Source organism: Calidris pugnax, unplaced genomic scaffold, assembly GCF_001431845.1.
Source record: "Calidris pugnax isolate Ruff unplaced genomic scaffold, ASM143184v1 scaffold28, whole genome shotgun sequence".
Lineage (NCBI taxonomy): Eukaryota > Metazoa > Chordata > Aves > Charadriiformes > Scolopacidae > Calidris > Calidris pugnax.
Window position 1 is genome coordinate 9,635,191 of NW_015090842.1, and position 17,921 is coordinate 9,653,111.

The 17,921-nt window shown below is 41.8% G+C and overlaps 1 protein-coding gene across 1 annotated transcript in view; it reads right to left on the minus strand.

The window, feature by feature from the left end:
- The window catches only part of GALNS (galactosamine (N-acetyl)-6-sulfatase), a 48,432-nt gene that overhangs the window by 22,346 nt on the left and 8,165 nt on the right, over window positions 1-17,921 (minus strand). The window contains exons 5-11 of the mRNA XM_014942445.1: window positions 16,835-16,978; window positions 15,127-15,193; window positions 14,883-15,010; window positions 13,932-14,071; window positions 12,614-12,717; window positions 6,203-6,339; window positions 3,453-3,555 (exon numbers count right to left, since the gene is read on the minus strand). Of these exons, the coding sequence (XP_014797931.1) occupies window positions 3,453-3,555; window positions 6,203-6,339; window positions 12,614-12,717; window positions 13,932-14,071; window positions 14,883-15,010; window positions 15,127-15,193; window positions 16,835-16,978 (823 nt within the window). The remainder of the gene's footprint in view (window positions 1-3,452; window positions 3,556-6,202; window positions 6,340-12,613; window positions 12,718-13,931; window positions 14,072-14,882; window positions 15,011-15,126; window positions 15,194-16,834; window positions 16,979-17,921) is intronic.

Consider the following 17,921-nt stretch of genomic DNA (forward strand, 5'->3'; position numbering starts at 1 on the left):
TCACTGCTGATTTTTCCTACAAGAAGAAATGTGGTCAATGATGGTGGGAGAGCTTATGCGCTGATACCCACCAGTCCTAGAGCTACAGGGACTCAGGGCTTGTGCAGAGTGAAGATTTCTCTCCCTCTACCAAACTATTTTAAAATCTTTAACTATTTAAAAATACAAACATGTTTTTCCAAGCAAAGTTTCCTTTCACCCACCTCTGTCCCATTTATCACCTATTAAATGTCAGATATGTCAAACTATGTAAACATGAGCCACCTGTATGAAAGGAGATGGAAGCCAGGTAAACGGACCCAAATAAGCGTCCTATAAGACGCTTTTCCTACAGGAAAGATGTCCCACAGAGCCCTGACTCCCACTGGCTTCTGCTGAGTGAGCCTTCCCTTTATGCTTTCAAGAGGCTAACCATTCAAGAATGCAAGTTACCCATGTAACAAGTTAAGGCAGCAGAAAAGACAGCATCAAGGTATCCTCTCCAGCACTGACAGACTACAAGAGTTCATGAGAGGAGTCAGACTGGGAAAAAATTGCTTGGAGGTTAAAAAACAAATATACAAACAAAAAATAGGAAGAGCAGGACAGAACTCTTCATCTTTGTCAAAGAATACAAATTTTAATCCCAGACCATGAGGCAGAAGGTGCAGACCAATAAGGACACGTTAATGTCATGGGAGCCTAAGACAACTGTAAACCTGTGTACTGCCTGCATGGGATCTTTCCAGTGTAAATATTCCAACTCCCATAGGGAGAGAAGCATTCATACCCCTGTTATGCTTTCCTAGGCTTTGCTTTCTGTAAGCTGCTTCTCTCTGGTACATTTTTATTTGTATATACATATTTTATTACTTAACTAACTCATACTTCATTCAAAGGCATAGCGTTCCAGGTTAGAGGCCAAAATTGCACACATTCTTTTTAGTTAATCCTGAAAGACCTGGTAGTTCTAAACAGACCCTGGACCACATTTTCCAACATCAACATGAAAATGTGGTTCTGGCTGCTTTAATGGTATAATCTCATCTAAAAGTCAAACAAAAATGCACAAAGTGTGGATTAAAAACAGTGCAAGTTTTCTGTATCAATGATTTCCCACACTGCCAATTAACAAGGGGATTTTGAAAATGAAAGGAGGTTTGGCTAAAACATGCCACGTATCTGTCACAATAATGAGATACTCAACTACCCATAAAACAAACCTCTTAAAAATGTGCAGACAGCTGTTTTGACACATTTGGCCAACTTCAGACTTCTTTCAAATGGATGGCACGTCAACCAAATATGTCTGTTTATTCCAGGTCTGCGTTTGGACCTTCACGCAGAAAGAGTTTCACGTTTGAGAGTCTAATAAATCATCACATTGGATTCACAATAAGGTAAGAACCCATGCAAAAGATCATACAATTAACAAAGCCTCATTAGCTGAAGTTCTATCAGGATGGCAAATCAAACTTATTGAACAGCAAACCTGCCGACAGTCAGAATTCCTAATGCCACACACGTGCATGTATTTAAATGCTTTTCAAATGAAATTAGGAAACCAGTTGGCCTTTTTGATTCTGGCAGCAAAACCATAATCCAATATGAACACATCTGAGAACCCCAGTCACTGAAAGAGGCAACTGTATCCTAAGGTGAGTTCACAAAACTCCTGCATCAGGGACTCAGAACTGTGGAACTGTTCTGCATTCTGATTTATTTCTATTTTTAAACTTGCAAGGCTTGTAATTAATGGCTTGAGGACATGAGAAGAATTGGAACAAATTTCAGCCTCAGCTTCCTCTGCATGTTGTTAATGGCTGGTCTGTCCACTAATGTGCTCCAATTTTACCCACATCAACCACATGTGATACAAGCTGCAGGAAAGCAAGTGAATTTTTAATCATCTCTCTGATGTACAGTATAATTGCTGACTTTTATCAGACAGTAGTTAAACAAAGACTCAGAAAGAAATAAATATTCCTTAATTGCACAACTGCCATTGCTCACAGTAGGAGAGCCTTTGAAATGAGTAACTGGTCCCCATTATCACGGCTACACACATACTCAGACATGTACAAATAAGTTTAGATCAATGTTGACGTTTATTTATTTCCCAACTAGGGATGTAAGCGTGCGTATGTGCTTATATTGCAACGGAGGGCAATTATTTATGTGACATTATCTTCCATGCACATGGGAAAAGCATGTCTCTGAGCCCGTGTGTGTACCCACACGCACGTGCACACAAGCTCCCAGAGTCTCTCACACAGGAAAAAATCCTCTACGCTGTGCCACGTGTAATATATGGGTTTTACCCACATACTAACCTAGACAAATACATTATCTCATTTTAGCTATGTAGAATTAGCATTGAGACAGAGTGTGCAATGCATTTCTGGAGCCAGCTTTCCTTTCCTTCTTACCCTCTGTAAAACAGAAACTTTGACTCCTGGAGCATTACAGTCTTTAAAATAGAAAAAAACCCCACGTATTTACAGCCCTGAATGTAAATTACTCCCTTGGAGCTGACGCTTCCTTCTACCCCCAGGACATCCCCATGAAAAGAAACCCTGCACTTTTACATCCACAAATGTCACCAGCACTTATTTCTGCACCTGTGATGCCTTGAGGACCTACCATAAGCTAAGAAAAAAAGACATTAAAAAAAATAAAAAAATCATACAAACAGTACCTCCCCAATACCAGCCTGCTGTCAAAATTGCTGAGAGGTGTGCCATAATGCATTTAGTTCATGTCTAAAGGTATAATCAGCAAGGCACATGTGTGAACGTGCCATTCAAGAAATGCCCCAGAGTTTAATACCCAAGTCTGAGGCAAGAAAGATACAAAAGAAGAAAAATAACAGTGCTTAACATCCCATTGTGAGAAGATCAGCCAGGAAATTACAAAAGCTGTGCTTATTTGGCAAATAAAATGTTTTACATCTTATAGAGTGATATGGGCTTGCAAAAGTGCTGATAATAGATTAAACACATGTACTCTACTGTTTTCAACAACTGCTGTTCTTTCCACTGTGTGGTTCCTACAGCTTTCCTTTTCCCTTTCAAGAAAAAAAAACAACACAGCAACAAACCCATCCCTTTTCCATTTAAACAGTTCAGGGCACCAGGTCTTTTGTACTAGATATTGTGAGATGGGTGATCACTGTGGCATCGGACTCCAAAGTTTGTAGAGGTACACATGAAAACTCAGAATTCGGCAGGGCAAAAAGGGGCATTAAGTGCTAATTAAAGGGAGCACCCTCAGAACAACTTGGATTTTGCTCATTTTCCTCTCTCTGCTTGTCTCTGGCTTCAGTAGAGGGGTCCTCTTAGATTTTGCAGTTGAGAATAAAAGGCTGGCTTGCAAGTGCACAGCGACATTCCCCAATTTAAAACCCTGTTTTAAAGGATTATTTTTCCCCAGGAAAACAAACGATACCAGGGCGCAGGCTGGTGTCCTGTTACCTTGCTGTACTCCTCCCAGGAGTTGCTCCAGGTCCAGTAGTGAGCCTTGTAAAGCCCGACCCTCACCGCCATCATCTCGTTGCCACGATAATAGAATATGGGCCTGAGAAGGAGAGCAAAGCTGCATGAGAAACACCAAGGCATCGGGCCCGGGCAGCCACCACCACAGCAGCCACGCTGATAAGGGAGACAAACACTTCAATGGCGTCTGACTTCCCATTCGGCTATCAGTCAGAAACAGCCTGCCTCCTAATAGTCTCCACTGCAAGGTTTTCAATTAACATTTTTTTAAAGTGTTCATCAAGTTGAGAGCTCACACGGCGCAAAAAAATGAAACATTATACAGCTTGGCTGCCAGTGATTGTTAATCCTTGAACTATCAGACCCTGTTATTTCCTATAGAGCGTGCCGATTCAAACACCAAATGTCTCAGAAGTGGCGTGTGTGCGCATGAAACGGGGATTCACACACTACGTGATGCTCAGCCTCCTCGTTACGGCAGCACCAAGCTATGTGCTGTCACTGTCACACGGACAGGGTGGCCGGGGAGGACACCAGATGCTGGCCTGTGCTGGACGACATCTCAGAAAAACTCCAAATGGAAAAACCTGGCAGCCAGACATGCTTTATTTTTAACTTCTGTTCATTTTTTTTTCCCCAAAACCTCCCTTTGCATCATCTAAACATACCACTGAAAACGGCATTTCCCCCCTCCCCCCGGAGGTTTTCCTAATTAAAAATACATTTTAGAAACGCACTTTACTTAGAGCATTTGGTCTGCACCCACGTACATGCTGGGTGGGCATCCCAGCAATGTTTCTGTTGGTTTCCCCGATAACATGGCCTTGTTTTTTGAGGGAACAGTACAAAATTTTACAGAAACAGACTATCTGCAGGAGAGAGGTTTGATTTGTTGGTGCAGCTCGTCACACAAGGACATCAGACTTAGTCAGCTCTTCTCTCCAGTTGTTTCAGGCTCCTGACAGGGTGAGAACATGAAGCTGTTTATCACGATCAGAAGGGTACATACATCTTTGTCTTTCATTCAGAGATAGCACTTGGCAAAACCTACCCACTCCGGTGATGCCACCTTGAAAAACAGTCCCTAAATACAAGATAAGATTAAAATCTCCACATCTGAATGTCAGGAGTGGCCTTAGATCTCTTGTATTTTAAAATTGTAGCCTCCCCCTGCAGGTTCCTTGCACAAACAATGAGCCTTTCTCCTTTGTCACCAGGAACTGCCTGTGAACAAAGGGGACACTTGCTGCCAGCAGTGCCTTCTCCTGCATCCTTAACGCACCTGGTGAAATAAAGGCAGCTCCAGAGATCTGCCAAAATGCAGATCCTGATCTAAACCAGTCCCATTAACAAAATGAAAAGCCCAAACAAACATACCACAAAATACACCAGTCTCCTTTTTACTGTCAATAACACTCACTATTAGACAAGCTTCTATGTGCCCCTTTGAGTGAAGGTGTGGGGGTTTTTGCTTTTTTTTTTTTTAAAATATATATTTTCCATCTTTGAAAGAAGATTATGGCTTATACTCAAAATTCTGCTACTACTGATTTCTTTTTTCCCTATTCACCTTTTCATTTTTGAGCTTAAAGGAACATGACAACTGCATCACCTACAAAGTTTTTGGGGACTGTAGGAACTGTGACGTGATCAGGTTTGGGAGAAAAAATGAAAAATAAGGGGAAAAAAATTAAAAAATAAGAAGGAAAGAAGGGAAAAAGAAATAAGGAGAAAAAAAAAAAAGAAGGAAAAGCCACAATGTGCCCTTTGTGACCGGCACAAACAGTGCCGGTTCCAAGGAGCTGGTGACCACAATGAAATTCTCTTTTAAAACAACAAAGCAACTTTACAAACTTTCAGAAGTAAAGATGGGGTAAGCTGTGTTTGAGGAACCTGCAACGCCCCATGTAGCCACTGGCTGAGCTCTCAGGTAATACTGTAAGCAATTATTCTGTTTAACAGGCACAAAAGCAATTTTATGGAACAAAGGCTTACATCCAACACAGAAAAGAACTCAAATATCTTTTCCATGTGTATATTTCCTTGCTACCTCACAGACAAAGAATATGTTTGTATTCAGATTTCCTGGGCTGCCAAATTCCTCATCAAAATCATAACCACAAGACCTCTCCTGACCTCCAACCCTTCCATTGAGAGAGCCAAGGATATTTACTGTCAAATCTTAGTGCCTGTACCCAACAGCTGGCAGCACCCCTCCATACCCAAAAAGATTCCTGGTCTTTAACCCAAATCTATTCGTGCAAAAGCATCCACAAAAACAACACGTTGGGAGGAGGTGATCATCCGCTGCAGCCCAGCCTTCGCCCCCCAACCTCTCTCAAGCAGGGTCTATAAAGACCCACCATATACTCTTGGATGTTTTTCCAGTAATAAATAATGTATTCTCCCCTACCCAGGCTACAGTTCTCAGGCTTTTATCTCCCCTATTGCCATATGTTGTTCCAGGGATCCCTGCTAACCCCTTGACATTTTCATCTGTCCCCAGACTCCACTGTATGGCAACATGCCACATGTCAGGAAATCCCACCTCTGCTTGCTCCACCAGAGAATTAGCACACAGCGTAAAGCTCCACCTCACCGAGCGGGAGCAAAGATGCATCAATTCAGTTTATAAAACGTTGCTGTAAACTTGATTTATAAAAATAACCCCAAATTTGGCATGACTCCAGTTTGGAGGCAAGAGTCGGAGCTCCGGGCTCGTAACTAACCTGTCAATTAGCTTGCCCTGCAAGATGGCAGGTAAAAGGTCGATGCCATCAATCTGTCTGTCACTGGGAGGCTGCAGTCCCGCCAGGGAGAGGCTGGTGGTGAAGAGATCCATCACGTTGCCCAGCTGATGACTGACCTGAAAAATCAACAGAAACGCATTTGCAAAAAGACCTTCAGTAAAAGCTAAAACCAAACAGGCTGGTTTCCAAAGCAGAAGTATTGTTTCCTGAACCTCCTCCTCTGCTAAGCATCTTAGAAGACCATCTCCCTTTACGGTGCTGCAGTCACTAACAAACCTCCTATCAAAATAATAAAGGAGATGAACCAAATGCAAATGCTCCCCGTAAATGGAGAATTATGGATAATTTTTTCATTTTCCTCTCTTTCTTCTCACTTCTCTATGCATGCACTTTACAGGAGCATGTTTTTGCAGAGTTCAACTTCATTTAGCAAATTCCAAGTCACTTGTAGATTGAAAAAATCAGCACTAAACCAAGAAAAACACCAGTCCTTGATTTGTTCCCTCTCCAGGTCTTCTCTGGAGTCCAGAATACCCTAAGAGAGCTCCCAGAAAGCACAGGGATAGACGGATAATAACAAAAAGAGCCCAATTACTTCATCTGCAAACCATTTCCAACAATTCAAGAACTGTAAAGTTGTGGTATTTTTAGTATATAGTTTAATAAGGGAGAAAAACATCTGGTTTTGGCTCCAATGGAGATGTGCAAGCTTCTTTCCCACCCCCATCCCCCTTGTTGTTTTTTTTTCCCTTCCTTAATTGGAAGCCATACTTATTTCTCTGGTCTTAATAATTTATATTTTAAAAATCTAAAAAGTCTGTTCTGACTGATTCTTTCTGAATCTTTGCTCCCATCCTCCTTGTGGTATGCTACAGTCATCTGCTGTAGGATGTTTAATTAGCCAGTGACACACTAAATTGAAGCAGATACATTCAAATCAAAAGCAAGACTGTTTTGCACCAGGATGCACAAGCACAAGATGCGACATGAAAAGAGCCTTTTCAGCCACACCACTTGCTTGGAGACAAGAAGCCATCGGATACAAGCCCACATCTGTAAGTACAGAAGCACTTTCTGACTGAAATCCAAGTCCTAGCAGCAGCCTTGCAATTGTCAGTGTGAACATTACGATGCTGGGACTATCAAAGACTTTTTATCTCTGAATCCCCTTTTTACTCACAAACAGATCCCCAGCCTGTAAGCTGACACTAATTATTTAAATATGACAACAAATGATTACATGATAAATGAATTTTTGCAAAATGCTGGCTCTATAAAAAAAAAAAAAAACAGAAGGGAAAAATGCCATTTTTGCTGGGACACTAAGCCTTTTATTAAGAGGCTGGGCTGAAAAAAGTCAACACAAAGGCAGAATTAACAATTTAAAAAAAAAAAAAAAAGAAACTGGAGAAAGCAACATGCAGGGGACTGATTACAAGTTTAACATTACAATATCACATTACTTGATTACAGTAATTTCCATTTTTAATGGCTTTCATTCATCAAAAGGTGTTGGCAGGAACACATAATATTAAAGCTGCATACAAGAACACTTCCACAGCTCTTAAGGAGAGATCAAAGTGCAAAGCTCTAAGCACAAGGGGAAGCCTGACCATGGAAACCCTTGCTCAGGAAAGCAGTTGGATCAGTCGACCAAGATCAATAGATCTCACAGAAGGTCCCGGGCATTTGAGGTTAAGCCTTATTCATGGACATTGCTGCAGCAGGCGGCCTGAAAGAGGATGTGCTCAGCCTGTCCTTGTAGGCAGTGACAAATAAGAGATGAGCCTGCAAATCCCTCACAAAAAGCAGATACATACATGCTCTAGTGGGAGGTGTCCCTGCCCATGGCAGGGGGGTTGGAACTCGATGATCTTTGAGGTCCCTTCCAACCCAAACCATTCTATGATTCTATGATGCTCCCTCTCTGCATGAAGAAATGGATGGGGATCTTCTTATACACACACAGAACTGAGCCCTCTGATGGGGAAACCCTACTTCTTGCTCTCCCCAGGGCCATTTGGCAAATACAGAACCAAAGGTGACTGTGTCCTCCACAGGATTAGCTGTGGCAGACAGTGCTGCATGCTCCTTGGACTGTCACCTTGCACAGGCTCTTCTCTGGTCTCAGATGTGCACTCAAAAAGGACTGACATTAAAAAAAAAAAAACACCCATGCATTCAAAAAAAACCAAACCACCCCAAACTAAACCATCAGCTCCCACCTTTGAGAGCTTGGTGGCCTCATGAGCTACTGGTGTTGGGAACACTGCACTCCCTCTGAAGTCAGAGGGGATTACAAGTGCTCAGCATCTCAGAGAAGATGCTCAGTAGGCTCGTAGGCTCATCTGCCGGCTAATTTACCCCGAGCGTGCCTTCAGAGAGCTGCGGGGTCAGCAGAACACCATATGCAGAGCTCGGAGTCTAATAAAGAGGAGGCCTGGCACACAACTGCTACGTCAGGAGCAGGCGGGCAAACTGGTGTCTGAGACTTTTTGTAATTAGGTCTCTCACGATTTATAAGGCAAATCCAAAAGTCACTTTTCTCATTGTGGCTCCATTCCCTCGCTTCAATCTTTTGATAACAGGCAGCAAGAGGCAATCGCTGCCCTGAAACTCGTGCCTCTAATATCACCTAATTTATACGTTGCGTTGTGACAATCCTGTGGGGCCACCATGGGTTTCTTGTACTGGCCCTTATTAACCATAACCAGATGTAGATGACTCTCTTTAATCATCAAATTACGTTTCTGGTCTCAGACAACATTTTTCCGTGAAGCAGAGAAAACTTCTTAAGGAAATTAAATGCCCATGCCACAGCCACTTGGATTTATCTGTGCTCTGCAGCACCACATTGAAGAAGCGGGAAAAAAAAGGTTAATATTTATATAAAACTTTGAAGTATTTTCAGAGGAAAATAAAAAAATTACCATTTTCTCCTGTCAACAGTGCTCTTTCATTCTAGTTGCCTTTCCCATTTATTTTTTTTTTTTAAGAAAAGAAAAAGAAAAATCCAGAGAGGGCAACAGCTCAGAGAAAATAAATAATATATAAAAAAGAGTGAGATCAGATATTGCTCGTATCAGTGAGAAACAGCCGGTATTACGCACGTAAGAACGGATTTTTCCCCCCTCCTTCCCCCCCTTCTTTTTAATAAACTCTCAGTATACACATAACGTCTTTAAGAAAATGAAATCCTTTTGCTGTGGGCCACGTCGCTGGAAGAAATAGTCACCACTGCTGTTATCAGTGCTTTCAAGCTTTAACTCTGAATCAAAGGCGACAATTAATAAAGTCGCCCCCGCCAGGAATGGAAAGGAGGAAAGCTAAATATTTGAAACTGGGTGAACAAATGTCAGGGTGTTTTTAAATAAAATCCTTTTACAGTTATCACAGCGAGCAGACCTGATATCCCTGTCTAATTCAATTTCAATTTGCGCCCCATGGGAGATAGCGAAGAAAAGGTTGCAATGCTGTCTTTGGGTTGATATGTTCTTTTCTCCTTCAGGAAGCAGGCACGAGAGAGGAAGGGGAGGAGGGTGAGGGAAGAGAGGAGGGAGAGGAGGATTCAAATACCAACAGAATATGATTTTACTTTTTTTTTTTTTTTTTCCAGCTGGATCCTTCCAGAAGGCAGATGTGATGTGGGGAATGTTGAAATGCTGATTTGTTGTGAATTCACCTGGAAAACGTAGCTGAGGAGGAAACTGCAGAAAGGCTGTTTGTATGTGAATAAATATTCCTGATGGGGGACCAGAATTAACTGAATGTTGATGCCAAGAGCAACATGCACTCCTGAGGCATCCCTCTCCCCCAAAAGTCTGCAAATCAGCCAACCGCACCAATTATCCTAACCTCTATCAATATCCTGTCAAGTGGTCACAATCCTGCCACCTATGTTTTGTTTAAATAAAAAGGTACTCCTTTATTTCAGCACACAAATGCACCCTTTAACAGAAACAAAAAAAACCCCTACTCTATATATCAATAAGATTATTAATAAACTGCCAGATCCCATCAGCAGAATGACCCTTCCACCCAATAACTGGATTTCACTGGCCAGAGACACGAGTCCTCTTTTTCCAGCTGCAGTTGTGCCAACTGAAATGGTTGCTGGCCTTCTGCCTGCTCCTCAAAATGTCCACAGCTGGGAAAGGGCAACCATTGCACTGGCAGGAACCCCAGCACAGGAAGGAGGAGTTGACCCTTCAGCTTTGTGCTTGGTACTCCTGAGAAGCTCTTTGCTTCCAGCCTGGTCTAGGGTTCCCCAAGCCTTTATTTCTTTCAACTCGTTTGAAAAGGAAGAGCAATGAGAGACTTTGAAGCAGTTTTCCCACATTTTACAGATTCTTGGACTACAGAGGGCTGAGGCTGACTAGTTTAAACTCGCAGTCAAGAAGGTGTTGAAGCTACAGATTCTGCAAAATACAGAAAAGAAGCCAAAAATGTACTAGCAAATACGTGTCTCTTCACTTACTATGTCAGCAAAAGAGGCGATTATGAAGCAATAACTACAGGTGCCTTCCTGGCCAACGTAGCATGAGCTGTATTACACAGAAGCAACGCCAAACCTCTCACCTGCGGTCAGTGCTGCTGTGGGTACCAGTGCTGGAGCCTCGATGGCAAGAATACAAGCAGAAAAGACATATAAGTAGCTATCACATGTTTACTTATCAATAGCATCGTGTGTGTGGGTCTAACTCAGAGCAAAGCAGCACATCCTGGGCACAGAGTTCAGAACAAGCTTCTCAAGGTACCTGAGTGGAGTCCCAGAGGACATCTGGGAGCGTAACACCTGCACGTGCAGACACTTGGCAGGCAGCATCGTCAACTGGAGCCCAGGGTAAGAAGGATTTAAAGTTGAGCACGTGCTTAAGTGCCAAGGATGATATCAGCAGTGGTGGAGGAGGGGATTTTTGGGTGCATACCTGCCCAATAAGCCTTCAGCACACTCTCAGCTCGCTGAGCACACATGGGCTCGTGATAGCACAGCATCGCTCAGTCCACCCTTCTGTGCAAACACGTTAATTCTGCACAGAAAAGACTGTTTGCAGGAATTCAAACAGCAGATTCAACTGTGGCCTCAAGCAGGAAGCCATGCATCACACCAGGCTACCGAGAATGCTTTGCACCACGTAAAGCTTCACTGCTGCACTACATGCAAAAGACTACCTGAGAGAGGGGCACCAGCCACTCGCGGTTAGAAAAGAAGCCGGCACAATGATTTCTCTACTCATGTTCTTAATTATCCTCAGAGTTACTACAATGGAAAGAATTTTTAAATTTGGTATTTACTTGTCCCCATTTATAATGCATGTTTACTTTTAGCACATTATTCAGTTTGGACATGGAAAACAAAACAGTCAGCTTCAGTTTCATGTTCTCTTATGCTAGCCCAAGGCTGTTTAACTTGGCTTGTAAAGGCTTCGTGGAAATGTTTAAATTTAAACAAAAAGACTGTTTTCATTTCAAATTAAAAAAATAATAAAACATCCCTAGTAGATTTTGTGAACTCTTTAAAAATGATGAAACCAAACTACACTCCTGCCCTCAGCTGCAGATCTAAGCTATCTGACGGCTTCCTCCTAAGTGTAAATGATAAATTATCATTATCCTGACTCAATTAAACCACTGAAAAGGAATGCAACTTAGAAAAAATGTTTTATTTATGAATAGTTTGCAGTCTTAAGAACAGTGCCCAGTTAATGAAGTATCACTTTCTTCAGGGATGAGAGATGCTAACAAAGGGGAGGGGATCTGTATTATTTACTGTGAACCCTGCCTGCAGAAGAATTGATTGCATCTTTCTTTAATGAGAACTGGGACAAGAGAGGCTAGTAGTGCCACTGGAGGATTATTTTTGAAGTGATCATATCTGAATTTGTGTACAGGCAGGAAAGAGCAATAGTCTGGTATCTAGACCTCCCCTAGTGGAACTTTTATCAAACATGAAAGTGAGAGCTGTGAGGGTCAAATCACTTGATACTTCAAGGTACAGAGAGCGTGTGTGGGCAACACACTCCTGCTCTAGACTGGGACACACATTAGCAACGTGTCTATATACCCCCAATTTGTTCAAACGTGTAACCCACTGAAAATACCATGGTCTGAAAGACTTAAGGGTTTAAATAGAGCAGGAATACAAAAAGATCAGACCACTCGGTGCTCACGGAAGTGTTGATCATGGACACTCTAGATGCAAATTTGCAATAATGAAGAGGAATGGCGTTGTTCTCTAGGGGCAGCATTCAGCTCCTTATTTAGACAAGCGTCTGGACTGACATGGGCATGTTAAAAGTCTGATCCAAAGCCCACTGAGCTTAGCAAGAACCATGCCATTCCCTTCAGTCCACTTCAGACTGATCAGAATTTTTAAAAGCGGATACTCACCCCTCCTGCAGGTATGTGTCCAGGCCACCAAGCAATAGCTGGCTCTCTCATGCCTCCTTCAAAGGTGGTTTGTTTGCCACACAGAAAACGACCATTACTTCCTCCTAGAGCAAGAAAAGAAGCCATAAAAACCATGATATACCAATACCATATTTCAAAGGGACACTGTCAACTAGGAATTTTTTTAGGCTAGTTTTATATTAATTTTCATTTCTGCATGAATGCTTCTTCAAATAACATGTCCAGAGTTGTTTTGGTGGGTGTTTTTGCTGTTGTTTCGTTTGGGTTTGTGTTAGGTTTTTTTTAAATATCTCTTTATGATGGAATTTTAGGAGTGTCGTTTCAGGTCAGGGAGAAAGTGACAGTTAAACACAACTTGCTATCAACCAAACGAAGAAAAAAAACCCAAAACCAAACAAACAGAAAATACTTTGCTGGCATTCTCCTTCCCCTTAAGGATGTTAACTGCTGTTGGTAACTAAAGGAAATCTGACACTTCCAGGCAGAAATAGTCCTTTTTTCATAATCCTTTTAAAGTATCAGAGCACTATTAGATGTAGATACGAGAAAAATAATCATGCATTCCCTTAATGTTCACTCGTAGAGTGTTGCAGGAATGGCTGGGTTTTTAACCCAGCCTCGTAGCTAAGCTTGAGGAACAAACAGGGAGGTCCTGTGACTGATTCCAGGTCACACAAAGTCAAACACAGCAGTTCAGCTGAAATCAGAACTCAGGATACTCCCTGCTCTGTGGTCCAATAACCACGAGACAGCCTGCCTCCAAACAGAAGGGAGTGGGTTATAAAAATCAATTTGCAATGACTCTGAGAGAAACAATCATATAAACAAAAGAAAACTTGTGAAGTAACAAAAATATTTCTTCTTCTTGCTATTTTTCACGAGAGCTAAAGAAGGACGATCTCTTGAGGTCTCTGTAATTACTCAGAAACCTCAAATATGCATTTGGCAGATAGAGAGTAAACACCCTGCTAAATTATTGTGCCTGATCCTAAATAAATTAAAAAATATTCACCCCCTGACAGCAAAGCACAAAGTGGAAACGCATACAGGTGAACAACCAGACTGGGTTTGGCCAAAAGTCCATTTAGCCAAGAGTATCTCCTCCAACAGTGACCAGAAGCAATGAACATAAGCTAACTCTAAAAATAAATGCTCTGAATTTTGAGGCTTCTCCTTATTACAGAAGGGAAAATCCCAGGTACAGGTCTCTTTACACACACACACACCCCCCTACCAACATGGAGACTTAGTCCATGATTTCACAACCCCAGCCCAGGTTTGTTCATCTGAGACTCACCTTGTTTAGGAGCTGAAATGAGAGCAGCCCCATTATCAGAGGTGAAAAACACAAAAGTGTCCTCGCTGATACCCAGCTTCTGAAGATGTTTTAGGATTTTTCCAATGCTATCATCAATTTCTCGCACAGCATCCCCATATCTGAGGCAAAAGTAGATGCAAAAGATTAAAGGGAGCAAAAGAGGAAAAGTGTCACACAGCATAATGCATTGCCATCGGCCGCAATGCTATTAGTGGATGTTAATTTCTACCTGTGCTGCAGAAACACTTCCCTTGTGCATCAGGTACTGTAATAAAGTTTTTCCACTGTCACTGCTAAACCCTTATCACCTACCTGGAGAAAGCAACTTCTCTTCGGTATTAAGAGTCAGAATTTGTTCCGATGGTAGCCACTCTTGGACAGAGACCAGCGACTGATATAAATTTAGCTATAAAGTTCTCAAATATAGGCAAAGCCACTTCGCCATAGACTTGAAGCTAATAACATAGTTCTGCTTATAGATGCTGGTTTGAAAGTGCAATCTCAGAAGCAGGGCTTACAATTATCTACAGAGCTCTTTGCCTCCTGTAAATTGAGTTTTTCATGCATGCTTTTCTACTTGCTAGTCTGATTTATAGGCTTTTAAAACAGGCACTAATCGTACAAAAGCCTTCCAAAAAATCATCTGTGCCACATACAGCACTTCATTACTCACAAACTGGCAAAGGAGCTTAGATTCCCTCTTCTCCCTCATTTTAGTCACATAATATTCATTTCAGGTTATAGCAAAATTATTAAAGAACAATCCAAGCAAAGTCCTCGCTAACTAACGTATTTCAGCACACACACACTTTTGAGAAATTATCTAGATTCTTGGATCTAATAAACGTTGCTTAGGTTTTCTGTTTCTGCAGCATGAGGTATTAATTAAAAAAACCCAACAAACCCAATGCCCACAAAAACAAGACTTACAGTCCTCTCTGACTAGTGCCCAGGAAATGTTTGGAGGCATAAACAGGAGCGTGGGTAGCATCAATTGCCCAGTATAAAAAGAACGGCTGCTGGCTGGCCTGCTGCTTGCTAATAAAATCGAGAGCTTCCTGTAAACAACAATAAAAATGAATTTAACGGAATCATCCTCTGCCATCTAAATCTCTCCAAAAAAAGAAACATAAAGTCACTGCGGCTTAGAAACCAGTATTAAAATAGACAGCACCTGCAGGTAGATCTGAGTCAAGTTGGCTTCACCTGTCTTCAAATCAATTTTGAAATCTTCATAATATCTTGAGATAAAATGAATGAGAGAGAAAAAATCATCAATCCTAAGGAATATACAACATAAAAAGGCTTTCCCCTCCCCCCTTTCCTTACACAGGCAGGTCACTGTTGCTACTCAGCAAATTCTCTTTAGATATTAAAAAGAACGTCACCATATTTTTTCTCATGGGAAAAAGCAGTGAAATGACCAGATCTTAATTAATGACTGCAAGATTTGGACAAGCCTGAGCCACCGACTTTTCACTGGTAAGCTGTTAGAATAGGGGTAGCGTGCTCAAAGGTCTTCAATAGAAATTTGTTGTGTGAGTAAAATTTGCAGAAGTACACAAGAACTTTCAGTGAAATAGAGCAATCCTGGAATCAGAACTTGGGCTGCTTTGAAAACGTTACGTTAGACGTATCTTTAGACACCAATTAAGCAAAGAAGGGGGTGGGGGGAAGGGAACAGTCCTCAGGAGAATAACAGCAAGTGCAATAAGATGATAACCAGGCACAAAAGTGAATGGACAAGAATGGCACAGACTGCAGACTTGGGAGCATGGAGTGGCGTTATGAAAACAGACAAAATGTTATTACAAACAGGAAGAGAAGGAATAAAGAGGGCTTTCAGTACAGAATGGGACCAGCTTCCAAGAGAAGTAGTGGAGTGAAATCACCACAGGAAGCCTTTAGGGCATGACAGGATAAGCAAACATCTCTGGGAGGGAGGCGCTGTACAGCAGCCACATCCCTAGACCATCAACAAGCAGCATGCAGGTTGGCCTTGGTACTCAGACCTTAACTAATCCTAAGAATCAAACATCTAGTTTCATATTTAACAAGCTTCAGCTTTAAATTTAGATGGTAAGGTAGAGACGAGGAAGATAGGATTCCTACAAAAAGCCATTTAGGAGTTTAGAATAAAGTTTATTAGGCAGCTAGCATTCCCAGTCTCTGAGGGACATTAATGCCCTAGAAGTAGGTCTGCACTGTCTTGTCTTTAACTGGAAAGTCAGAATGCCACCATCCCAACTGAGAAATGTCAGGCACTGCCCAGGCAGCAGCACTTGAGTACCCTTTGCTGCCAGCATTGCTTTCAAAACCTCTTCTTACCCCACAAAGGACTATCCTTGATTCCTCTCCTAGATGTGAAATTCACATACCTCTCGACAGTTAACCTACCTTCAGTTTAGGAAGGTGGACAACCATACAAGACAAGGACCATTCCACATATCTGTTTTCTCATACCCTTTCTATAAGCATTCACTAGAAAAGGTCACCATAGAGTACAACGGATTAAACAGGCCTTGGGCCTGACCCAGAAGGGCTGTTCATGTGTTCCATGACCTTTTACAAGTATCTTTCCTGCACTGGTTCACTGCTGAATTGCAGGACACTCAGGACTCTCTGTAGTAAGCATCTCAGATGGTATACGAGGCAGGATATTCTCAATGCTTGACATGCCATGAGAGTCCTCTGCGCAGGGTAAAGTATCTGTAGATCACTACTCATCCAACGGAGTCTCTAAGTCTGATTCTGAAGTAGCTGCTTTTTTAGCCAACTCCTTTTCACTGAAATGGGTTTGCTACGCTAGCACTTATCTTCCAGCACCGTAGTGTCAGCAGGGAAAGCAAAGAAAATAACATTACCAGGTAAGTGGCAATTACCTGCCAATCATTTCCCAGTCCCTATACACAGGGATATTGGGGAGAGCTCTGTTATCAAAAGGTCCAAAATGGCAGTTTGGGGATCCAAACCATTCATCAAACCCATGTTTCAAGGGATGGAACTGGGGCCTGTGACCCAGATGCCTAGGAGCAAAAGAAACAGACGAGTTAAAATTCTGCTGCAAAGAAGCAAATAATCTCATAAGAATGGCATGCAAGAAAACAATCTTTGCCTAAGAAGAAAAACTTCAAGCATTTTAATCTAATAAATGACTGCAGAGCTTGATCTCTCTCATACTTGTTGCAAGCGCATCCATGCGGACTCACTCCAGCACTTACATATATCCCATTTTAATCTACTGTCCAATCTTTCTTTTCCTTTATTTCTTTCTATTGGTGTCTTCTCTCACACTGTCCCGATGATCTGTACTGATGGACTACACTGCTCAAAGCCATCGCAAAGGTGCACATAATGTTTTACTTAAGGGTTCTGATCTATGACAAGTCACTTTTGTATCACTAAGCTGTAAAAACACAAGGCAAAGCTCATGAAACATGCCATTATATCTGCATTCCCTTTATGGAATACTCATGCTGCCAAAACGGTACAAAGAGACCTGAATGTAAATGAGAATGAGTTCTTTACATGTGAACATAAAACATGTTTAGCTGCTCCTGATGACAGCTCTGTTCTACTATGCAGCTGGAAAATTCTCCCTCCTTAACTTCAAGATGAAGCTCCTCTCTAATCTCCAACTTCTGTACAGCAAATTCTCCATTTCCTTCATTTCTACTATCTTGAATATACAGAATGCCCATCCTCTCCCAGTCTCTAAAGGACATCTCTTTAGCTTAATGTTTATTCAATCATTCCAGCTTCCACTCACAAGCCTGCATCTGGCAACCTGTCCATTTTGTGCCATCACCCTCTGCACGCTTTCTGAACACAAGGGTCAAAAAATGCATTACCTGAAGTAAAATGATCCATGGTGTTATTTGGAACTATTCCAAAATGCGTTATAAGAGAAAATAATCATCATTCCAGGTATGATCACATCTTGATGATGTAACTAAAACTGCCAGTCTG